At 27.7% G+C, this 27,813-nt stretch overlaps 1 protein-coding gene across 1 annotated transcript; it reads right to left on the bottom strand.

Annotated features, from left to right (window-relative positions):
- Positions 1-661: 661 nt before the first annotated feature.
- Positions 662-25,258, bottom strand: LOC107166210 (uncharacterized). Its single transcript, XM_015514781.2, has 8 exons — positions 24,718-25,258; positions 22,169-22,258; positions 19,563-19,708; positions 14,534-14,760; positions 14,223-14,455; positions 13,788-14,144; positions 7,043-12,947; positions 662-4,336 (listed from the first exon to the last, which is right to left on the bottom strand). Exons 2-8 carry the CDS (start codon positions 22,217-22,219, stop codon positions 3,165-3,167), a joined length of 8,091 nt encoding a protein of 2,696 aa, XP_015370267.2. The 5' UTR covers positions 22,220-22,258; positions 24,718-25,258; the 3' UTR covers positions 662-3,164.
- Between the last annotated feature and the right edge of the window lie 2,555 nt (positions 25,259-27,813).

The following is a 27,813-nucleotide window of genomic DNA, read 5'->3' as shown; positions in this document are numbered from 1 at the left end:
AAATCTTAGCGCAATATTTAAGAAATCAAGAAGTTGATTTTATATTTGGTAGGTATATAGTGCACAATTTACTTTTCAAATCTTTTAACTTTTGAAAAATAAGTTTAATTGGTTTTTTATTTTTTTGTAATACCATGATTAAATCGTGTAAGGTTAGCTACCTTATATTTACCCATTTAATTTTGTTTATGCATATAAATTTATCAATATAAATAATTTTAATTTTTTTTAAAACATGAATAAATTTATTAATACTATCTGAATATTCTGAATACACCTAATAGGCAATAGATAAATATCTCTAATACGTTTAAGAAATTGAATAAAAAAATAAAAAAAAATATAAAAGCTACTTGGCTAATTGCACTAAATGTGCAAATATTTGCTAACTTGTTGCCTATATTGTAATTTATTTTTTTGTAAAATTTGAAATTGAAAGTTACAGAATATTTTTAGTCCACATAAAAACACTAGATTTTTAGATTAAAAACATACTAATACTTAATTTAAATATCCAGTTATATGATAAATTTAAGTTTGGTTATTTATAACCCTGTAACTGTATAAGGTTTAAGTATAATTATTATAAAAATGATTCATGCAATCTACAATAGGAAAAATTAAACTCATTAACTTAAAACAAAGAAAAAACAAAACAAAATTTTCAAAATCAAATTTAGTGTATTAAATCAAAGACAAAGTAAACTAAATAAAAATCAGCTTGTGTTTAACATGAACAGCAGTCGATAAATCCTTAAAACTATCACATTACTTATCTACTGAAGCAAATAAGATTTATATTTTTATAATATTTAAAAATCCCTAAGTCATTTTATTTATTTAGAATGAAATAACATTAGTTTAATGTTGTCAATGACCAATCACTTTTAAAACAATAGATTTTAATACAATATAAAATGGGATGTGGTCAAAAATAAAATCAATTAAAACAAAATCTCACTACAGATTACCATATTAACAGTGAAAATTAAAATTAAACAATTCCATCTATTCAATGAAAATACTAAGATATGAATAAATAGAATTAATATAAAATAAAGCTACAAATGGAAATTCTGTGTAATAGCAAATTAAATTAAATAATTAAGTGTTAAAATCGTTCTATTACAAATTAATAACATTAAGATTTATTTTAGTTTAAATTTAAGTAGTTCGTCATTTTGTCGAACTTAAGTTTTTTACAAATTCAATTAATAAAATAACAACACATATTGGAAAGACGAGGGATTTTTCTTTAAATAATTATAATATATATTATAAATACATTAAGTCTTTTTCATGAACAATACATTATTTTCTTAAAATGTTGCATTTTAAAATTATATTTATACAATTAGTTACTTAATTTTAACTTTTCAATAAACATTTTCATGTATTCAATTTCTTTGGTAATTTTCAAAAACAAAATAGTATAATATATAAATAAATAATAAACAAAAACAATTATCTATTATAATAGTACACTATTGTAATCTTTACAAACAGATTTACAAATTAAACAAAACAATGTTTGGTTAATAATAAAGTTGTACGCCTTATATTACTAAACCTATATACATAATTGAAAATAACTCTTCGTTTATTGTTCTCAAAAAAAGAAAAATATATATACTTATTAAATAACATATTTGACTGAATTTCTATTTGAAAAGTAAATATTTATTTGTCTTAAATATAACAAATATTTGTACATGGTTATGATAACAATTTAAGTACATTATCTGGGAAGCAAATAAATTTTTACAAATACTGATTTAATAAAATATACATTTCATCATATCTGTTAAATTTTGAAGCAAATTTAAATGTCTATAACCTCACTGAAAATATTTAAGTTATAATTATTTTAATAAGATAACAAATTAATAAATTCACCAGAAAATGTGTAATAAAACAAAATACGATCATATTTTACTTATTTAATCATATATTTGAATCATAATAAATCAAAATGCACTCAAAACCAGAAAAAATTAATACAAACAATACAATTTTTAATATATATAATTTAATAATTTAGTTAAAATTTAAAATAATGAATAAAAACTAAATGTTTTGTAAGCTGACTGAAAATAAATTAAAACCAGATATTACTAGAAGTTTTCTGTTAAAAAGTATGAATAATACATAGTACATTACAATCAAATTAGAAAAAAATTATTAACATATAAGCAAAGGGTACAAGTAAGAAAATATTGAAATTTAATTTTAAAAAGCTTTATTAATCATAAAATATTGGTTTAAATTTTTCATGATAAATAAAATATGTATACACTTCTTAAATGAATAATACAATTTTTTTTACAGTTAATTATTATTGATGAGTATTGCATAATATATGTAGCTCAAAGGTATCAGATTCCTATTGGAAATTAAGATTAATATATAGATTCAATTTTCCTTATTCCCTTTTACTTACTTACATGGAAAAATATTGGAAAAAAAATTTAATTATCTCTTTATGTTTTATGATAAAAATTGTAATCATAGAATTAAAGATGAAATTAAAATATATCATGAATAATTTAATAATAATTAATAATGGTATAGTTACAATAATTTTTATACTTTTAATACACAAGTGAACAAGATAAATATAAGACTTGTGTTTAAAAAATATATCAGATATAATACTAAATTATTTATGTATATGTACAATGCTACTCATTATAAATTATTGTATGATAATAAAATATTTATTTTATCATGCATAAGAATGATTATTTTCTAATATTTGATTAAGTATTCAATTAACGGTATAAGTAGTTGAACTAAATAAGATAAACTAAAATCGAAATTCAAATTAACAGAAAAAATATATATTATTATACTAATAAGTACTTTTTCAACACTTAAAAAAAAAAAACAAATATAATTGGGTTAAAAAAAATTTAAAAATTTGTATAATTTTTAGTAACAAGTAAAACCAAATTGAGTGTAAATAATGGCAATACTCAATGACATTGTACAATTTTGATTTTTTTTTTATGTATATATATATACACATAAATAAATATTGATATTATAAATTAACAAGTACATATTTTCTGATTTTTGAACTAGATAATCCTCCAGCATTATTAATGGTAACTTAAGTAGCATTTAATAAATAACATATTTGTATATTTAAACTCTGAAATTAATTAATTAGTTTTCCTAGAAACTCTCCTGAGGGATGCTCGTGTTGATGTTAACTTACAAGATGGAATATCTAGCTGTGGAGATTTACTTGATACTTGCTGATTATTCTTGACATTGTTTTTAAGGCGACTCGATATTCTTCTATTATTGCATTCTTTTTTTTCAACTATTGGCTTTTGTTCAGGTGTCTGGGTTTTTATGTTGTTCAGTTTAGGGAGTTCAGATTTTTCTTCATTTTCTTCTGACGTGCGACCTCTATACATTCGTTTTATTACCTGAGATTCGATAAATCCATCTTCTTCAACATTTTTGCGTTTACTTTTGCGAAAGTTATAATGTGGTGTGCCACTGCTAATTGTTGAAGTACTATCTTCCGACATGCATGTTTCTGAATCCATGGCAGTAGTATTTGATGGTGATTCTGGACATGAATCAATTTGTTCAATTGAATCTAAAACAGTCTTGATACCATTTATAAATGGTTTTGTCTCACTATCATTAGAGTCTTGATTCATTTCATTATACAAAGCTTGTTTTAAAAATGATACTTTTGTTTTGTTTTTCTTACAAACAACAGTTGTCTGTTCCCCAGCAGTTGGAATAACTGTAGTGGTAGTTGTATGAGATAAAACCGATTTACGTCTAGCTTGTAAAGGACTAGTATCATTTGACTTTGATGTAGATGCTTGTAATAGACAGAGGGTAGGACTTAGAGATTTGTCTAAATCATTTAATATGGCCACATCAGGAAAAAGTTCATTAGTGCTTGGCTTATCAACACCAAGACCATCAATATCTTCATATAAATCATATTCTTTAGGTGTTTCAACATTATTGTCAAATATTTTACATTGCTCATATACAAATACTTTCAAATCTTTAAATGTTTTAATTTTGGTACCTTGAAATGATTCCTGTAATCGTTTTAAATTTTCACCTTCCAACATTTTTTCAGTTCCTGGTAGCATAATTTTAGATAAACAATTAATCCAATTCTTCGCCGATTTGTCATTTTTTAAACAGAGAGTCAATGATCCAATTTTTGTATGAGTACTGTTAGCAGACTGATTATCAAGCATATTATATACAGTATTACTTAATGTACTTTCGTTTTCATTTTCTGATTCAAGCTCTATCTTAACAACTGTTGGTGATAATTTGTCTTTTTGTTTATCTGAGAACAAAAAAATACAGAACTGAGTTCATCAAAAACAATTTTAACTTATAATATTATGATTGGTTACAAAAAAGTATCGATTTAATCATAATATGAAGGCAACAGATTGGTTTAATAGTATTTTCAATCAAACAACAAATCAATTAAATTGTGTTTAATGTTGTCAATAAAAAAAAAATATATATATATATAATAAGAATGTTAGGTAGGTATTGGTATACATTTTTGTCTACACTAACTGCAATTAATATAATAATGAATAAGCCAAATAAATCATTTTATATTTTGTTCAATAATCTTTGCAATTTTTTAATAAGAAATTAAACAAAATAGGTACGCATCGAATATATAGATCATAAAAATAATTTTGGATACTGATTATACCGAAAAATTGTATTGATTTTACATTGATGTAATTTTTTTCCATCGACCACTCTAAAGGGCTTTGTTTTTGGGAGAGAGGGGATGTTAAAATGTTTTTTATCGTTTTTGCAATGCTAGAATAAAAATTTATGAGCTCTTCATAAAGTATTTACTACACATCTACCTTTTTTATGACTATAATTATGTTAACTATGATACCTATACATTTACCATGACAATGTATTAGTATAATGATTGTGAACCATAAATTAATGTATCCTTTATACAAGTATATTAATATAATTACATCAATATATGTTGTTAACACAAATTTTTATTTTTGTTGAATATTATTAAAATTTACTAACAAGAATACAAACTACGTACCATATTAACATTTAATTTTTATCAAACATAATATTTAAAAAAAATGCAGGGGGGGAAAGTGAGCCATGTGCCCTAAGTGTTACCAGGCTACAGCACTTTTAGTTGGTGCATATAATATATCAAAATTAAAAATTCTTTTAGTTTCAAAAAAGTTGGAAAAAAACAAAAAAAAATGTTAGAAGAAATGGTAATTTATACACAAATCCAATTTTTGACAAGTTTCAACTTAATTTTATGATTCACTCAAAAACTTACTAATAAAGTAATAACTGAAGATCCTTTACATTTTCAACAGTTTTAATATGCCCATTTTCCATGTACAATAACATCTTCAAAATAGTTTGACTTTTTTTGAGTTATTTATGGTCATGAGAAATAATGTTTAACATTTTTTCAATTATTAATAAATAATTTTTCATTTGATTAAAAAACTTGAAAATACAACACAAGAATCCACATAAGTGTAAATCAAAAAAGAAGGTTAGAGAAAGAAGAAAATGAGCACAGATTCACAATATTTTTTTAGTCTGAAATTTAAATTTCGACAAAATTTATAAAAAACACCAATTTTGCAAAATTATTTTTCAATTAAAAATTCAAAATGTCTTTACTTGACAAACATTTGAAACTGGATAGGATGCTACACTCTGATGTGTTGTCTCCAACTTACAAATTGAAATCATGGTAAAAACTGTTTTGCGTAAGAAATAATCAAGGCTACATTCATAAATAAGAAACAAAACGTTCACAACATAAAAAGGAGAAATTTGGCTGAGAAATATCGTTTTCCTTTTTTTAATATCAAAAGTATAAAAAGTTATTCAAGTTTGAAAAATATTAAAATAATGGATTTTGTAACAATAAGAGATTGTATAATTTGGAGTCACTCCTGCCAGAGTGGTTCTATCCCACCCAACAGTTTTTAATATGTTATACATTTGTTAGGCAGAAACCACACATGCAGGTAATGGGTATAGCATCCTATAAATAAAAGATTCTTAATAAGTTTATCTACCTTAAGAGCACGCCACACCCGCATGTGTTGTCTTCGTCTTTCAAGTGCGTAACATGGCAAATTTTATGCCCAGCAGTTCCAATTTAGCTCCGTTAGTTAACAACTTAGAGTAAATTGACCTCTTACAAGAATTAAAGGTAACATTATCATCTAGGTTTTCACAGAGGCTTTTTATTATATTTTAATTTTAAAGCAACTTATGAGTATTTTTAAAACTGTGAATTGCTTGTATATCTTAAAATACTCATAACTCGCTTCAAAATTGAAATATAATAAAAAGCCTCAGTGAAAACCTAGATAATAAAGTTACCTTTAATTCTTATAAAAGGTCAATTTACTCTAAGTTGTTAACTAACGGAGCTAAATTGGAACAGCTGGGCATAAAATTTGCCATGTTACGCACTTGAAAGACGAAGACAACACATGCGGTTGTGGTGTCCTCTTAAATTAAAAAAAAAGTTTACCGTAAAGTAATTTTTATTTAATTTTCTTTTTAAACAATTAAATTTGTTTATTCATTCAAGTATGCAAGCCTGAAGCATCAAGTCTCCATTTAAAATCGTTTTTGTAAACAATAATTTATCATTGAATTCATATTTAACACATCCATTACAATGATATTATACTCAACAATTACTGTACCTCAGAGCACTATCCACCTGTCCACCTTATTCCTATCTATATTAGTTTGTTAGTAAAAGAAGATATTTAAACTTGAATAATATTATTCGTTCAGTTCCAGTATAAAGTTAAAATTACTAAAAGGTAATTAATATGATTCACACAGTACTGAAATCACTTAGTTTAAGAATATAAAGTACAGAACTTAAGCCACATTAAAAATAAAAATAGAAAATTTATACTAATCTATAATTATTTTTTTTAACTGACTAAAAAATTCACGATTTTAGGAAACAATAATAAACAATTTTACTTACAAGTTTGAGTGATGGTTGAAGGTATTTCAGCAGTTGAGGCAGCAGCAACATTGTCTATCACTATATTTGATTTGTCATCTTTTTTTATAGGACTTGCAAGTTCTAAAATATTAGGTCTTTTCCCAATAGTAATATCACATGTGTCGTTTTCTTGCTTAACTATCGGACCATCCTCACACTTCACAATATGCCCATCATTTCCATTATTAGATACTTTATTATCGCTCAAACAATCAACCAATGTTTGTTTAACATTTGTATTCTCAAATTTATTTTCATTTTCATTTGATGTGTTTTGTTGGCTACTTTTATTATTAATATTGGTCAAGTTTTCATTAGTTTCTTCTTCTTCTTCATGAAGGTCAAATGATGGAAACTCCATATCTTCATAAGAAAGGCCACTGCTTTCTAAAGATTCAGGTGGAATAAATGGTGGCTCTTTTTTAAGAGCTGTACTTAATTTTTCTTGTTTATTAACTAATTGATCCATATTAGAGTTATTAATTTGTTCTTGGTTCATGTTAGTATTTTGTTCATTATCACAATAATCTTTATGAATACTTTCTGAAATATTATTTTGAGCTTCAGATAATAATTCATTATTTTCATTTGGTTCTAATTTAGGTGTACATGGAAGAGTATGTATGACACTAAATGTGCTTTGAGATGCTTGATTTTTTTTCATTACTGGAAATGACAATTGTTTTTGATTATTATCAAGTACTTGAGCTTTTTCCATTGATTCCAAAAGAATATCAAGTTTATTTGTTTTATGATCAAAGTTTTGTAAAGTATTATGCAAAATTTCACTTCCTAAACTTGTATTGGCAATTTGTAAATTATCAGCAGATAAAGCAGATAAAATAGTTGATTCATTAATATTCTGTCCTAATATATTAGAAGCCATTTTAACATCGTTTGAGCAAGAATCTTTAGCAGTAATTTGATGAAAAACTACAGGCCCAGGTCCAGTTACAGGACAGTGGAGCCTGTACATCTTTTGATTACTCCCCGATGCAACAAGAAGTCTAACATTTGCTGCATTGCCATCAGGTATAGATAAAAAAGATCCGGATGTACCACTTACAACAATTTGGGTGGATTGAGAAACTTTAGATTTCATTTCAGCTTCAATATTGATTTTTTTAATAACATCATTAACATTAATTAATGAATTTTCAATTAACGGTGTTTCTGAAACCACCGTAGATTGTTCATCTGAATTTCTGGATGGAGAGTTGATAATATGTGAAAAATGACTTACAGCATTAGAACTATCCTCACTGTCAATAGCTTGCATGTCAGATGTGGGGCTCATTTCCATACCAGATGATGAGCAAGATGTTTGTTGAGAACATGTTTTTAAATTTAATTGATTTGTCTTTTTACGTTTGGCATTCAGGCTTGGATTTGTAGGTGGGTTAGTTCTACGTCTTGGAGCTGGCTTATTTTTCAACTCTGGTGAATTACGAAGTTGTTCAGCATATTTATCGAGTATTGCATAAATTCGTTGAGTAGTTTGTTCATCTTCTTGTAATTTAGGCAAAGGTTTTTGCAAAACTGGAACTTTTACAGCTGAAGTAGATGGAGAACTTGCTGGTGTCTTAATAACAGGTTTTACCTTATTTGCAATCTGCTGCTTAGCACACTGTGAATCAACTAGATTAACAGACACATTGTTATTAGGTGATGTTAATGGGGGAGTAGGAGTAACACTACGAACTGAAATTATAGCTGGTTGTATTGTTACGAGTTCTTTATCATCACTAGTCAAATCATTTACATTTGACAATGTTTGGTTCAAAAATGAAAATGAACAACGATCTCGTTCACTATTTACATTTGATTTTTTATTCAAGGGAAATAATGTTTGGTTGCTATCAGTATTAAGCAAATCAACATTTTCTGTAGGAGAAGGAATTTGTATTATTTCATGATTTATTTGTGGTAACATGCTGGCTGTGCTCATTTCATTCATCAATGAAGTTTTTCTTACTTCTTCTAATACTGATTCAAACTCTCTCACTTGTTCCATCATCAAAGTGCTAACATTGGTTTCTGGAAGATTTGGTTTAATAGTATTTATCGATATTTTATTATTTGAAGACTCTACAGAAGTTTTGACAATATTTGGCACATTTGCAGGTAAAATCCTTTCTATTGAAGATGTTTGTACTTCTGTACTTTGTTTACCCTGACGAAAACTATTTTGTTGCCAAGTAGGATGTTTTCGTAACACTGTTTGAATTATTGATGGTGACATCTTAAGTTGTCTTTGGAGTTGTGTTACACCTTGTAAAGGTTTATCTATATTACAATTAGTAGATTTTGAGTCATTTAATATAGGAATTGAATATATTAAATTAGAACTAGATGATGCTATTGATGAATTTATACAACTGGTGGTAAATGTACTCGGAACTTTTGAAATAGGCATATTATTGAGTCCTTTTTTAATTTCAATGTTGCTGGTAAGAACTTGATGCGTAGACGAGGCTGAAACTTGTGGAATATTGTTCGCAGAAGTAACGGCTTTACATGTCATTATAACATTGTTCTTATTGTTTCCAATCCCCGTAACATTACTAGACTTTGACATATTAACAGCATGCTGTAGCTTATTTTCTACTGCTTTAGGTGGTATACGATTCATATTAGAGCTAATAGTGTCATCATCATGATTAGTCTGTACACCTTTTGACGACGAATACACTCTTGGCGTTGATATATTGGTCCGATTAATAATTGGCCCAAGATTTGAAGAGAGATTACTTGCTAAACTAGTTGAACACAAAGATGAAGTGTCATTAATAACAGCTGAATTTGGAAATTTTGTTTTACCAAAAACTTGTTGAAATCTTGGTAACATCGAACCAGTAATTGTGATATTTGGAGATGCATTTGGGGAAAGTTTTGGCTTATCTAAACATTCTTTAGACTGTCGATTTTGCATTTTCACATTAGTTGAAAGATTATTTCTAGGAGAGATGACTGATTTGGTAGGCTCTATATGACTAACAATGTCGTCTTGAACTGCATACAATGTTCCTTTCTCAAATACGAACATGTCAGACATGTTAGCTTGTTTAAGAGCTCTAGTTTTACTTTCGTAAGTTCTCATATTACATCGTCCTTTAGTTGATGATTTAGAACTTGAATCATTTTCTTGGCTGACATGTGAAATTCCTTCTGAAGAACTTTGAAAAACAGCAAGATTTGGTGCACTATTTTTATCTATACTTTGAATAAGACGTTGCGATTCTGTATTACTCGTAACAAATTGAATTGCTTCTGATGTAGCAGTAAATGTTTGGCTCATTAATTTTAAATTGTCAATCTTTTTTTGTTCATCAGATTTGTTTGTTTGAGAGATATGGCTCAAGTCATTCAGCTGTATTCTTTGACTTTGTGGGGATGTGTACATTGAGTTTTGCACATTGGACTTAATAACCTGACTTTGTGTTGAAACTATCATCAAGGATATAACTGAAGCATTAGGATGAGAAACTTCATTTGGTAAACTAACACAAGTTTGAGTCTGTATACTTGAAACTGGATTTATCTTAGGATTGTTTGATTTTAAATTATCAAATGAATTTTCCTTTATAAATGAAGTATTAACAATTGAGGAGTTACTAGTTCTACTGTTTGCTGAATTCATTATTTGATCATTTAATAAAGACATATTAGTCGAATTGTCTGTTATGTTGGTTCCTACTTGTGTTCCTTGATCATTCAGAGACATAATACTTTGAATACTATCAGATTGTAGGTTGTTGAAATTGACTTGCAAGCCTACTGATGTTTGAATTGGAGAATTTTTTTGAACTTTTGAGTCAAAGTTTGATTTGATTGTGTTCATTGCTAGTGGAATATTTGTAGAACGATTACTGTTAGTTGATATAGAAGAAATTGATGCTGGTAATGATAAATCAATAAACCGGTCTCGTGTCTTAACACAATAAGAAGATGGCTTTTTGGTAGTATAAGTCATTTGTCCAGTAGTTTGAGTAACATGACTAGGATTTATAACGTCAGATGTTCGAACTATCACATTCGAGGATAAATGTACAGCACTTTCAATAGTAGATTGTAGTCGCTCTCCAGAATTTTGCAGTTGATGATCCAAGTTAATTTGATTTTGATCTAACAACACTTCCTGTGTCCCAATTGGTTTACTTTGATCTTGCTGAACAGTATTGTGACTATTTGCAATTGAATCAGTGGTAACCCTTTGATTGCTTACAGATACACTTCCAGTGAAACTACATTCTCCTTGATGAATTCCAACATTTTGAACAGAGTTCATACTATTATTTAATGAATTAGATTGATACACCGAAACAAAATTATCCAACGAATTAGAATTAGTTTGGTTTTCGCTATTTTTTTTTTCTGTTTCGTTATTAGAATGATGATTTGAAACTCTTTCAGTTTGCGTTTGTGATACATTTGTAAGAGTACTTGAAGTTGTTTGTATTTGTACTACATTAACAATACGATCTGTATTTGCTGGCATTATGAAATCTAATGAACTTAGTTGAGGTATTCGTTCTGATAGCATATGTAAATGTTCATTACTGGAATGTGGAAGTTCAAAATTAGTAGAGTAGCTTTTGAGTTTGTCACCTTTACTCAGTTTTTCTACTGGGTTGATTTTGTTGTTTTCAAGAGCCTCCTTAATCAATAAATTGTTTTTAATAGATTTTCCTTTTTTTCTGAGAGACCATGAATAGTCAAAGTCTTTATGTTGATTTTTGTTGATAATTCTCTTTTCTCGTGTTTTTTTAATCTGAGGTTTAAATTGTTTGTGTAATCCATCATTTTTAACAGTTTCTTCTAAAACAGAATCAACAGAATTATCTTCAATTTCATCGTTAGTATTTGTATCCTTGTATTGAGCTTCATCATTTAATATGGAACCAACAGTTGAGTCATCCGTTTCGTCAATACTTTTATTGTATCTTAAGCTTCGTCGCAAACCAACTCTAGGTATTGTTTGAGTAGTAATTGGCTTTGGCTTATTTTTAGGACTGACCTTGCGTCGTTTTTGAGAACCAGTCTTTCGTTTACGCGAACCAACTTTTCGTTTTCGAGAACGACTTTTGGATGGTTTATTCCTATAACTAACAATTTCTCCTGATGAAGCAATTGATGCTATGGACTCATTATCGCTATAATTATTATCACTGCTAAAATAACCTTTATCATTTGTTAATCGTCTCATATTTATTTCTGTCCACTTATTGTATTCTTCAATATCAATGTCAAGATATGTTAAATCAGATCGCTTTAGTGTATTTCGCTTTAACACTAAATCTAAATTTTCTAAATATTGTTGACATAAAATTTTCATCCTTGGCCATTCTAGATTCCAATTGAATGTTCCATAACGAGGGTACTTGATAATTGAAATGAGGTCTTCTTGCATGATAGGTGTTAATGGATCATTCAATGAACTGAGGTCAGAATGAATCTTAAAATAATTTCTAACAGAAGCATCAAGAACAGATTTTGAGTTTTTATCAGACTTATGTGCTTTAGATTTACGTTTACGAACTGATTTAAGATTCGATGTAGATCCTTTTTTGGATTTGTCACAGGAAATATCAGGAACATTAGTTGGGATAAGCTTACCACTTTTAACCGCCAATCTTTCTACTCTCATCATAAGATCACTGGAAGGCATTAAAGAATATGCCGTTAATACACATTCTCGACATATGCTTAAAACATCTTCAAGTAGATTAGCCAATTTCAAATACCCTTGGACTAACTTTTTTAATGATTCAAATGATCCATCTCCATCACTCATTTGTTTGCATTTTTCTTTCTCATTTATATTAGTTGATAACGCTCTGATATATATTTCTATATACACTGTCCGAGGCAATTTAGCACCAAACTATAAAAAGAAAATGTACTACTGTTAAAAACATAAATAAATGTTATAAATTCAAGTAGATGTAGGTTTTAAAGTAAATTATATACAACAATGGTATTAATTTAAAATGTGATTCATACTTAAAGGACATCATATTTCTAGTTACATATAATTATAATCAAAGTAAAGAAATAACTTATTAAATTATTTCAAAAAAATTTAATTTAATTTAAAATGTAAACTATCAAATCAGACTTTACAGTAAAATTGATACGATACATAATTATTTTTAAATTATCTGACATATTACTAGTATGTTTTAATACATTTTATACCTACTTCACATGAAGTGATAAATGTTAAGGCATTTTATGTTACACGTCATTTTAATGAAAAAGAATAATCTATTATTAAGTTTTACTATCATACAAGATTTAATTATTGCCGAGCTAAATTACATAAAAAAAAATAACTTGTTTAAAATAATTTTAGGGGTGGCCAGGGATGCCCAACTTGCGGCTCACGTCTTATTAAAAAAAAAAAACTAATATTTACTTTTAACAATAAAATACGACAAAATTATAAGTTATAAAATGTATTTATAAACAAATTGGCATATTATTGTATTTATCTATGTGACTCGTGGTTCCATAGTCAGTATTTTATTAAATATTTACCCATAAAATAATAATTAAAATAAATGTGTTAATGTTATTAAGAATATTAATATAAGTGTTCCTTCAAGTCAAAATCACATTGAAAATTTGGTGACTAAAATAAAAAATAAATTAATACAGTAATAGACTTAAGTTTTTTACAAGTTAAAAAAATAATGTATTGGTTTTTAATATTTGTACTTACTTCACTATAAATAACATCGCATATCAAATATAAATGACTAGCTGATGGTGCAACTTTGACAAATGTACGAATTTTTTGTTTTATATTGGAGTAACTCATATCAGATCGTAAATCGGATTCCATCAATGTGATCACTATAAGACTCCACTTCCTTATAAGGTCAGCAATATTATCAAAAATATTAGAATTTTTTAATGAATTCACAACCATAATACAAGCAGCCATCTCACAAACCAATACAATGTGTTGACAAATTCTTGGTCTGATATCTTTTTGCAAATTTTTAAGTGACTGAATTTTTTTACAATAATTTTCCATTAAGATTTTACCATCATTTTCAGGAGAATATTTCATTAACTAAAATAAAAATTTGAATTTAACTTTTAAGTAAGTGCAACAAGTTAACTATAAATAAAAATATATCAAAAGACCTACATGACCAATAAGTTCCTTTCTATTATTTGTTCTATCAAGGCATGCATAATAAATATCTCTGATAAATTCATAATCATGTTCTTCGAAATGAGATTTGGAATTCAATTTTGAGTTTTGCAAATCCATTGCCAATGATGATAGTTTGAGTGCTTTATCTTCACACCTCCCTTCACAAAGCATTCTCAAACGCAGAACAAACATATAACTCTTTTCATACTTGATAAATTTTAAAACTAAAATAAATAAATATATTTTTAAAAATTAAATATTTAGTTGGTTTTTTTCTTACTGAACTATTTTAACAAATTTACCTTCTTTTTGAGATGGATTTCCATAAAGTAATTTTGGCAAATTACGATAACCCCAAGGATTTTTCATTAAAGATAACATAAATTGACAATTCTTAATTGCATCTGGTAGTTTTTGATTCAAACGTTTTAAAGCATGCAAAATTTGAGCCAAAATTGAAGATATTCGCTTTTTTATTTTCCATGCAACAGTTTTCCAGCCAGGATCCAGAAATACTATAACAGATACCCTAGAAAATAAAAATAATAGAATTAAACATAACATATATTGGAATTATACAAAGTCTTCAAATTGTATATTTTCTTGAGATTTCCTTATGAGAAAACACATTGAGTATTACACATCATATATCTATCTATATATTATCTGATTTGGATAAGTTGAAATATAGTTGAGATAATTGTAAAACAAAAAATGTACTTATTCAAACTAGTTTGAAACCTAAACTTTGAAGATGCAATTATGTTAATTTAGTTTTTATTAACTAAAAAAATAAGTTGAATGAATTTTTTTCATATTCGGAGTTTTTAATATATTGTGTAAGGTTTTTAGTTTTTACCATATATTTGAGCATTTATTTTTAAGGAGTATAATTAGTATACATATTTAAGTGTTTCTTAGCATATGTTACAACTTATAATAATTTAAAAAATATCAATTTTACATAACACATTATCTACTATATTGGGTGTTAGATTTGACAGACATCAAACAAAAGATATTTTAATACTATACATTATACAACATTAAATAGTGAACAATATTTTTTTATGGATTATAAGTTTTATTTTAATTTATTTATAAAAAAGTCATCAAAGTATAAAAAATACACATAATACTTATGTTAATGTGTCAAAAAAAATAATAGTATTTACACACAAATAAAATTAAGAATAAGTTACCCATGATAAAAATTTAATTTTTCAAACATTATATCTAACACTATAGTCTGTGCCAAACGTATGTGAGGCTGGAGAATCTGTCTACCATTAGGTATTCTACAGCTAGTGCCACAAATTTATTTGGCGTACCATTTCTATTTTTGTGTGTGAACATTGCGCTTAAAATATCAGGTTGATACTGGCCCGGCAGCGGTTAGAAAGGTGTAAGACAATTCTATGAAAAAAATTATGCACACAAGAGCCAAAGAATAAAATATGGTGTTGTGTACTTATTAAAAAGTTCTCAGTAGTAGAATAATAACTATATCAATGAAAGTATAGTAATTTTTTTAATAGTTTACATTTTTTCAATTTGATTGATTTATTAAAAAATGTTGAAAAATAAAAATAAATTTTACATTTTTAAATTAAAAATATAGGAACAGTTTAAATGGCTAAAACACTATTGAGCATAAAATACCTTTTTTTTCGACACAATAGAGCAAATTTGTTGACGTATCAAATTATATAGAAATACAAAATAACATCTACATGATAGACAAAAAAACTGCATGTTGTCATTTTCAATTTAGAACTATATTAGGTATACAAAAATATTTACTAAAATAATTATAACATTTTAAAATATGTAAAGAGTTTAAATTTTCTGATAAAATTATTGTTATATTATTTGGTAAATGGAAATTTCACTAAATTTTTATTATGTCAAATATAGATAAAGATATAGATATATTTTACAATAATATATATTTTAAACATTACATATTATTATTTTTTATTAATTTAATACCAAATTGTATTGTTTCTAGTGACAATAATGATAAAAAATATGGTACTTTTCGGTTATCGTACCCCAACGGTCGGCCGGCCGACTGCAGCGGCGTTTGGAATATACCGAACCGATTCTGCCATCGTACCCCATTATATTTATCTCAATATTGTCAAGTTTCATTGCCATACGAATAAATAAATAATTGCCAAAAATATAATTTATTTTAATAAAATAATATAATATGAAATTATATGAGTACAAAGAAATTATAATAAAATATGAATACCAATAAAGTATAATAAAACATCAATACAAGAAAAAATTATAATAAAGTATTAATACCAAAAAAATTTTTGTAAATAAAAAATATTTTTATGATGAAAGCATTGAGGTAAATATAATGGGGTACGATGGCGGAATCGGTATATCCCGACCGCCACCGCAGTAAGCCGGCCGACCGTTGGGGGTACGATAACCGAAAAGTACCAAAAATATACATCTATAATTTATTAATCAATATCATTGTTGATAAAGCTGGGGCTCAGCACACTGCTCACGGCTGGTTTAAGTTTGGTATTATAATAAGATGTGAAAATAATAATTAAAAAAATATTAGCAATGTGTATGTGACAATGTCACATTAAATATTCTATGCACATCAAGTTGCTAAAAACATATATTATGCTCAATCATGTTTTACTGATTTATACAATATAATCGTAAAAAAGTACCTAGACACAAAATAAAAAGACGCAGTTTATCTTGAATACATATATAGATAAAATAGATAAATATATCCGAGATTTTGTCTAACTCTGTAAAATAATATTTATCAGTTTGTAAAATCTTATTTTAAACAATTTTATAATCAATTCAATATTTGGTAAAATATACTATAGGTACATGCTTAAAAATTGTTATTTATTTTTAACAAAAAAAATTAGAATAAGTGTTAAAAAATGTATAATAATACATGAAAATTCTATTTAACATTTTACAAATACTTAATACCCATTAAATTCAACCTATTTAAATCACAAAAATATTACAACCTCACACTCATGAATAATTTCTATGAAGTCCAGATTTATATTTTTAAGTATTAACGTGAAATAAGATGTTTGTTTGAAATATTAAATTTTTGAAAAAATCATGCTATAGTAGTATGGAAAAATATTAACAATTTACCTTGAAATCATCCAATTTTGTTTTGATATTAATACTTCAAGCACCCAAAAATAACCAAACAGCAAGTCATATTTATTCTGTATTTATTTACTTTTAATGCTACTGAAATTACTCTATTAGTAAGAACTAGTTGGAAAAATATGTATGTGGTTTTACAAAATTAAAATATGAAACCAATCTAAAGAGATCAACAAAATTTTTAGATGATTTCTAAAGCTGTATGAAATCTATCAAAGTTTATGGCCAAAAATATTCTCACATTAAAAAACAAAAAAATTAATTGAAGATATATTTATTTACTTTAACTTAACAGGACAACACACCCGTATGTGCTGTCTCCAACATAAAACATAGCAAAAACTGTTTTGCACAGTAAAACTATATTCCCTCAGTATTTATAATAGAATTATCAGAATTCCACAATGCATAGGTAAGAACTTGATCGGTGTAATAGTGTCGTTATTTTTTTGATAACATAAATATAATTTAAGTTATGAATTTAAGAGGTCGTGATATCTGCATGTGTTTTTTGTACATCTTAAAATACTTACAATTCGCTTAAAAATTAAAATATAGTAAAAAGCGCCCATGAGATCGTCTAAATAACATTCTTCCTTTAAATTTTATAAGAGATCAATTCACCCTAATTTTTAAACTAAAGGAGCTAAACGTGATATGCTGAGCGTACAATTTGTCATGTCACGCACTTGTAAGAAGGACACAACACATGTAAGTATCACGTCTTCTGAAGAAAATACATTTATTTTTTATTTTTTCATTTAATTATTTAAAATTATTGGTTTGTGCCATCAAAAAATTAACAATGCTATAACACAGATTAAGTTCTTACCTATGCATTGTACAATTCTAATAATTTTACTATAAACACAGAGGAAGAAAAGTTATCCCCATCAAGTACAGTTTTTGCTATGTTCTACGTTTGTAAGACAGAGACAATGCGGATGTGGTGTCCACTTAATAATATTAATAATCTGATATGTACATTCAATTTTAGTTTTAATTTTTTTCCATTATTTCTATTGCCTACTTTCTTATCTAAATAATTAATGTTGGACTGTTTTGTAATAAAAATACCTAAATAAAGTATGAATTTATTTATTTTATTTATTTGTTAAAACATTTTTTAAGTACTTTGTTAATAACTAGTATAGAATTAATTGGGGAATTAATACAATAGTTAAATAAAAATAAATCATTTATATGCCCTAAAATATTGGAAATTGTACAATGTTTTAATATTACGAATAGAGACCAAGTTTTTTTTATTAATGCATGACAATGATTTTTAATAGTTAGAAAACCCTATATATTCTAAGAATAATTATATTTGGACATCCTTGCTTTTTGCTGGTCATCTTCAGTGCTCTCTCGGCCCTTACTGAAGCGCTTACACCACTCAAAAACACATGCACGAGATAAAGAATTGTCCCCATAGGCCCCTTTCAACAATTTATAGCACTCAGTCGGAGTTTTATTCACTTTAACGAGAAATTTGAGATCTGTTTTTCGTTACTCATGGCTTTCGGCACGAAAAAAAAAAAGGCACTTTCATTTCAAACCGCTACTGTACAAATATTATAATAGTGACAAAAACATGTTTTGGTACATGCATAGATAAGATATCTAGATACCCAACACACTACTCGTTTTTTTCCGCACTCGTCTAGGGCGTTTTCTAGGCGGCAATCTCGTAATTTAATAGCCACACCTCGTATAGATATGTATATATTATATTATCTTAAAAATAATGAAAAAATGGACCGTAAAATAGGATTACTTCGTGATGTAGTGTTTTTATTAGCCCAATGTAATTCATCATTAAATATGATGACAACAAATTATTGACAACTTTTAATACTGACTAATTTCTTAGGGAAACTGCATAAATATACATATGTAAGCCGCTTTTTGAGCTTACAAATTTAAATCTTAAGTTATTGAATTAAATAATTTTTTTGTAGTACAAATCCATAAATTTAATGTCGTTTAATGTATTATAAAATCTGTTCTGTGTTCTAATGTAATACATAATGTTAGACTATACACTTAGCAAAATTCAATTTTAGATTTTGTAAGTAAGTATATAGGTATATATAGATATAATGTACATTATACATATAAAAACAAATTTAAATTGTATTTTATTACCTGGTAGCTTGAGAAATGAAAGTATGTAATTCAGGAATGAAGGATTCAGCAAACATTACAGTACTACACTTCTCCCATGCGAATAATAAATGAATTGCCCTTTTTAACAAATCCTTTTTTGTATCTTTATTTACTGACTCAAACATCTAATTAACAAAAAATATTAAATTAATAACAAAATTAACTATATAAACTACACAGATTAAAAGTGAATTTATTTATTATTCATAATCACATTGCCAGTATTAAGAACTTTTTTTATTATTTGTTGATTACAATTTTATTATATTTTATACTAAGAATGTTTAGAAAATGTATTTATAAAGTAATTTAATGTTAGTAAGGAAGCATTCCTTATATAGAAATAATTTAACATAAATAATGGAATACTTGTAAAATAAATATCTTTAAAGACTAGATTAGTTGTTTAATTTTATATAAGATATTTAGAAATTTAGAAATAAAGAAGTACAAATACAATATGAATAACTGTATAAAATTATATCTTATTGTAATAATAAACTAATAGAAAATAAATTATTTTAAAAAGGAATTAGTAGATTTTTAATTATTAATGATGGATTCCAATAAAATAATTTTTAAAACCTTAACAGGTTATTATTATTAAAGTAACTATTATAATAACTATACTATTTCCAATGAATTATGAAATACGACAAGTAAAAATCACATTTACAGATATCCGTAATAACTGAAGAAAAAATTAATAATTATTAAATATTTTTCTAAGTATTTTGATTCATAAAAATCGAATTTAGGGCTAGTAGTTTAAGAGTTATAAGTATTTAAAGTTTAGATTGGCAGAGTGGAGTGGTCAGGGTTACCCCGCAAAATGTTTGTCCACTACTCGCTTGTCTAAACTTAAAATACTTATAACTCATAAACTACTCGTCCAAAATTCGATTTTTACACATCATAATACTTAGAAAAATATTCTGCTTTGGAATATGAAATTAAAACTCTAGGTTGTCATTCAAAAAAGTAAAAAACTTAAAAAATTATAAGGATAAAAAATATTTAAAAATATAATTATTTAATAAAAACGTTGGTTTTTTAATAACTTGAAACTATGTAAAAAATATTTTGAAAAAAGTTGATACTTTTTTAAATAAAAGAATCACCCTGTAGATTTATCCTATATAGATAGTAAGGTTTAAAAATAGTATTATATTAACAATTGGGGGTACCTTGTCATATTTACACTATCACGCCAAGGTAGTTGATAATTATCTATAATTAAATTTATCCATAATATTTTACATGTAAAATTGAACTTCTTTTTATTAATTTTGATCATATTCAGTCAATTAGTGACATTTATTACAATATATCAAAAGAACTAGATACTATGATTTGTAAATCATAGCAAAGAACGATAATTTGTAATTCAGTTAAAATCTGAAAATATTTTTTATTGATGACAAATACGGATACACTGCACTACTATTGATGTATTATAACCATATATTATTATATTAATTTTAATAATAAAATCTTAATATGAATTAAGTGAATTGTGACTGCTTTGGAGGCGAGTGCAACAAAATAGGCCTAATTGTATTAGGTATCTAAATTTTAAATTTTTTATTATTGCAATCGTAGTAAAATACTTAAGTGGTGTATTTTGTAGGTAGAAGGTACAGTAGATATGGATCACAAAATATTGCAAGAAACCAATGTTTTTATAATACATGCATAATTAGACTTCTTATAATTGGGCCAAAGCCCAGCTAGTTAAATTTAATTTAATTCAAGTTATTGACCCACCAATAACATAAATACTTAATCCTTAATCTATAAAAGTATTATAATTATCAACCTAGAAATAATATGTTAAAAAATAGTATATTAGTAACAAAATGCATACAAAAGTTTCTTATTACATTTGAAAATAAATACAAATACATTTTTATACTACAAAATAAAATGTATTATTTAACATACAGTTAGGCTAGAGTAACAGTTTTTAATCTAACTGTAACATATGAACATTTAATAATTAAATAAAAATATTAGATTTAAGTTTATTAAGTAATTGAACTTAAGTAACTTTAATACATAATATAAGTTCCACATAATTGAATATGTTTATATACTGACAGCTTAAGAAAACCAATCTAATATAATAAAACAAAATAACACGACCATTGTGTATCAGTGGCAATACAGCATTTAGCAAGGTAATAAAACGATTTCATGAATTATTGCTATTCTCGTTTTTAAAATGTTTAATATTTATGATATTCTGTCAAATGTATAAAGAATAAATGCTGGGTATTTTTGTATGGTATTTTATTTTATATGCTACCTATGAATTTGTTGTTTATGTGGAAATCCACGAACAAGACGAGGTTTGGTCAGCCAAATGGTATATTCTTAACGAGAGCAGAATATAGAAATTTAAGTACAGTATAACGTAGAACACATATAAAAATAGATATATTTATTTGTACTATTTAAATTCTAAAAAAAAATTTACTGAGTGAAACATTTTATAAAAGAAAGATAGTTAGCATGTTAGTAATTTAAATATAATATTATGTTTATGAATATATTTAATTATAAACCATTGATATGGTACTAACCTCAACCGCCGTAAAATACAATGATGGCGGCCTATTTTTTTTTGAATACATAATTTATTTAATTGATTTATGATTTTCAATCCGCAGAATCTGTAAACATAAAACACCATCAATCAATAAATAGTAGTATAAAAATATTAATATAGCGATTGGTTAGGCGTTTTGATACTTTTTAAAATAAAAATCCTTCAATATGAATAACTTTAAGCTAAGTAACTAGGTAGTTTAAAAAATGACAAAGATTTACCAAATTTAGTTCGAAGAAATGTTTAGGAAATTTTACAAAGTGCATATTTAAATTTTTTTACATTTATTGGAATATTTGCAATCTGTAATGGTTTAACGATAAGCATAAGTGCATAATATATTATACAAAAAGCTGAAGACATGAAGAGAGAAGTCACCCATTAGTTATACTCAGATATAAATCATCTACATGATAAACTATATTGTTTATTACACATAAGTTTGTTTTTTAATTTAATTGTGCCTAGTCCCAACAGCAGCGCTTTTTAAGCCTTCTCACTGGATTACCAGAAATATTAAGTTAAGAAGATTCAATATTGTTATTATCTGTCTTTGTTTAATGCACATGTGACATAGGATTTTAGTTGTGTTCTTTGCCAAATGTACCAATTAATTTATTGTAGCAATAAGAATTCTAAAAAAAGGTTTGAATTTGTTGTCAAGACTACTTGAGATCGACTTTTCCACATTTTTAAAACTATCTTCCAAATTTCAAAAAATTTACGTTTTTAAATTTTTGGAGAAGTTAAAATCAAAACATCAAAAATGTGGAGTAGACTTGACAACAAATTCAAATCGGTTTTTTGGAATTCTTATTGCTTCACTACATCCAGCAGTACATTTGGCAAAGAACACGGCATGTGTTAGATAAAGACAGAAAATCACGGTATCGAATTCCATTAAGTGTAGAAATATGTAGATTTGAATAGTTTGCAAGATGGTAGCAGAAGCCACACTGCCAACGTGACCACATCCTGCTATAAGTAGGATGGAGGGCAACTATAGATATGGTGACCAGAAGTACTCTTTTTCGCAGGACAGTACTCTTTTTTTGATGTGTGTTCTAGTGTCCTAACAATAGTGTTAAGTACATGAAATTGTACTCTTTTTTAAAAAAAATATAAGCTAATACGTGTTTATGTGTTTTTACTGTTTTTTATATTTTGATTATTACCACCGCGACCGTTTAGATAGTTACAACAATGGGCATACCAAATAACTAACATAATTGAAGATAATCTTAGAAAATTTTACACTTGGTATTTTTACCTTTAAAAAATAATTTATACTTTAGTTTAGGTTGACACACACCAAATTAGTTGACATAATTTCAAATAATAAGTTTTAATTGTTGATTATAGGAAAAAAATAAGAGTAATCAGATAAAAAAACAAATTATATAAATGGAGATGACCTATGGCCGTTAATAGCTATGGTATGGGCAAAATGGGTAGAAAAGTACACACATTGGTTAATTATGAGTTATGAAAGAGGAAGACCTAAGTTTTAAAATGTACTTTTTTTTGGATTTTTATATCTGGTCACCTTAACTATAGCTAAAAGAATGTGGCCACTTCAGTGGCATATTTAAATGATAAAAAATGTAAAAAAAATGTACGGTTTAATTTATCAATTAATAAGAAATCTATTGATACCTATCTAACAAATTACAAAAAAAAATTGCCTAACCTATGTGGATATGAAAAAAATCATAGCATTCAAGACTTGTAGGTTTTAAACCGGGTTTAAAATATAAGTTACCTAATGAAGGTAACAGATGAGTAAACATTTTACGAGACATTTTATCAATGACATTGAAGTTGAATGTTTCCAAAGTCAATACTGTTAATCGATATGATAATTTTTAGTTACTACTTATTAGGTACTATTAGGTATCTACTATCTATTATATCTAACTGTCATTTTATTTTTATTTTAAATGCCAAAGGATAATCGTTATTGAAATTTAAACACTTTTTTATCATAGATATATCAAACAAAATAATTATATAGGTAATATAAATAAATAAAATTTTAAATGCATAAAATTGGATCACTTATAGCTAGGTAACCTATGTCAATTCTAAATGAGAAGTACCAAGTAATTTTAATTGAATGTTACAGATATAATATATGCTTTGATTAATAACAACTCAACAAGCACCCACATACAAATTAAAAGGTTGCAAACGTTATCTTTAAGAAAGTAATAATCAAGTATCTATATCATGAGTAGGAAGTTGAAAACTCGTCGGCATAACATGAGAGCTGTCGACCACTACTTAACATTTGAAAACATAATATTCGAGACAATAAATGTTGGATGCAAAGCTAAAAACATTCAGGGCAGGCAGGCAATATGAGCAAGTAGAAATTTATTAAAACCGCCCGACACAATATCATTATAGATTGTCGCTGCTCAACTGCGGCCTTTGTCGGAACGTCCAACACGGTAATTCGCCGACGTAGATTTTTTTGATACCATAACAGTGATGGGCGGTAACAAGCATCGTTAGACTTACCATGCAACCGAATCAGCGTAGAGATGACCCGTCAGATGACACGATCAAGTTGTCTATACTACGTTGTCTGTCTATCGCCACGCTACTACAACAGGTGCAGCAGCGATTGTGATGGTGGCGACGGCGCGAGCAGCTACGACATTTTCGGCGAAACGGTGCTGCGCGCGCGATCGAAGGTGGCCGTGCGTAGAGCTGCTCGTCTCGGTGTTCGGCGGACACGAGAGGCGACGTACCGGAATAATAATAATAATAGTTTTACGGGACCCAACACTAGGTACACCGTGCGCGAAACGTTATAAATGGTGGACACAAGAGGGAGCGTGTGTGTGGTGTCTGGTTGAAGACGAACGATTGTTGTTAATTAACATCACCACGAGACGATTTTATTATTGGTACGAGCACGTCGCCGGACGTCACACGGTATTAAAAACGAAATGGTCGAAAACCAAAACCCAATGCGCGATTGAAGATAACGTCTTGTGCGCGCGCGTGTGTGAGTGTACGTGTTTTTGTGTGTGCGCGCGCACGCGTGCGTGTGTATCTGTGTATGCGAGTGTGTGTGTTTAACAATATAATAGCGAATAATAATAATAATAATAATAATAATAATCATATATAATATAATAATAATAATAATATAATATCACTGTCGCGCGTGCGTGTGCGCGCATTTGCGTATAAGAGAGCTCACCGGTCGTGCGGTGAGTGTACGTGTGCGTGCGCACAGAGTATGTGCGTGTGCGTGTGCGCGCGTGACTGTACGATGGGGCGAGGGTGCGGAGAGGAGGCACAAAAATGTTTTATATATATATGTGTATGTATGCGATAACCCGAAGGAAAATAAAATCCAACAACCTCTGCACGAGTAGTTGTAGGATCAACGAAAAAGGAAGTGCCCGCGATTAGTGGTAGTAGTTTCGCTGGTACAAACCACATGGGCGGTGGTAAATTTAATCGCCCCGACAGTGTGGCCGGTGTCGGTGGCGGGCGGACGACGCTCTGGCGCTATGCTACCACGGGCGCCCACGGTACAGCCAACCCTCGCAGGTCGCGCGGGGCTGTTTTTTCGGGCGGCCGATGACCGCCGTCGACGTCGCGGACACCCTGCGCCCATGTTGCTGTGCGTGAGTGCGTCCGTCCGCCCGTCCATCGTCGGCGGCGGTGGCGGCTGCTACACCTGTGCGTGTGGAGCCGTGGAGGTAAACGCGTGAGCCATTATCAGTTTATCACCGACGGCGAACCTTCGAACGTGATAAGAGAACGGCACGTCTGTTAATTTGCCAAGTTGTTATTGTTATCGTCGGCATGACGCCCATTCTCGTTATCTGACGATAATAACAATAATACTCGTATTATTGAAGTACTATGTTATAACCTAGGACTTGGGAGTAAGGAGTTCGATTATTCTCTGGTCGTCGTTAATAAATTATATTACACCTAGCAATAATTTTAGGGTCCGATCAAATAACGCTTTAATTCATCGAAGACTTTATGAATGTCAGTTTGTACTGCTACGGATACATGCAGTATTAAATTTTACTGTTGATAATTAAGGTAGATTCTATGAGTACCTAGCCTAAAAAATTGTTCACATTTGTGGTAATTAAATAGCAGCTCAGTTACACCACGAGTGGAATATTTTGGTGATTATAATATTACCAATTTAGTTAATTGACGGTGTTAGTTATGAAAGTCAGCATGTACTGCGACAGACACAGTTTTAAATGTTGCTGATGATTGTTAAAAAGCTATTATGAGTATTCTATATCAGTGGTTAACTAATAATTATTAATCAAGCACACAGATTGTGCGATGATGTAATGTATTATAGATTTTTAGAACAATTCATTGACAACAATGGTATTAGTCTAAATGTAATTTGTATTATAATAATATACAAGCATAATATGTTATGCTTATTTAGGTCTAACTACCAAGCACACAAATTGTATAACCAACATTATTATTATAATAAATTAATTAGCAAATTCAATGATATACAAAGCTATTTATATATATGTTATACATATTTAATGTATTATATACAATTAACAAATTATTTATTTAGCTACAAACATATAAATTTAAAATAAATAACCTATATTTGATGTAATTTATTTAATTTATATATTTATATTTATTTATACACAACGATTTAGTACACATATATATTGCAATATTTTATATTTCATCTTATAACAAAAAAAAAACAGAAATTGCAGTGTATTCACATAACTTCTTGATCATCTTTGTGATAAATTTTGTTGATTACCTACATGCAATAATAATGGTCAGATCATAAATTTTTTATGACGAAATTACATTCTAACAGTTTATAGAAATATAACCGAGTATAATATATATACATAATTATTGATTGACAAAATGACAAATAGTATAATTAAACACACAAATATACGATTTAAGGTTTTCTGACACACAATTTATACGAATTTAATCGGTTAAAATAATGTTTAATGTAGTAAGCATTGCTGAATAAAAACGGTTTAAATGATCAAAATTTCGTATCAGTAATCTTCTGAGTAGGCTGTTAAGATAGATGATTCAAAGTCGATCCAGGTGTACATAAATTTGCGGCGGACTATGGCTTGGCCAGCAATTCTACTCGAAATGACGTGTTTTTTCTAAAAATTGTGTTAGTAATTTTACGAAAGTTCTATGATTATGTTGTTACCAGAATTTTTAATTTTTAAGATACAATAAATTCATATATGTATTTTTCGTATGTTGTATGATAAATATGATTTTGTTTTATTACAAATTACCACGAAGAAAATATATATGTTACAAAATGAATACAAATAAGTGTACGTCACTTATAAGCGATATTATATTGTCTGTCCGTATGATTAAAATGCCCTTTGGTTTATCATGGAAAATACAGCAGTTAAATGTATTCTATAATATTTATATATTATAATTTATAAATGTGTGTAATAAGTTGGTATACACTACCAAGGTAGCTGAGTTTTACTTATCGCTGCAGAACGGAGAATCCGGCATCCACCGCAGGTGGATGTCCTACCTGATTAGCTGTAATACATTGTCTGCAATCCGACTTCATCGGTTTGCCTA

The sequence above is a fragment of the Diuraphis noxia genome, unplaced genomic scaffold (genome assembly GCF_037042655.1).
Source record: "Diuraphis noxia isolate RWA-SAM2 unplaced genomic scaffold, SU_Dnox_SAM2 contig0001, whole genome shotgun sequence".
Classification (NCBI taxonomy): domain Eukaryota; kingdom Metazoa; phylum Arthropoda; class Insecta; order Hemiptera; family Aphididae; genus Diuraphis; species Diuraphis noxia.
This window is presented reverse-complemented; position numbering and strand designations above follow the sequence as displayed.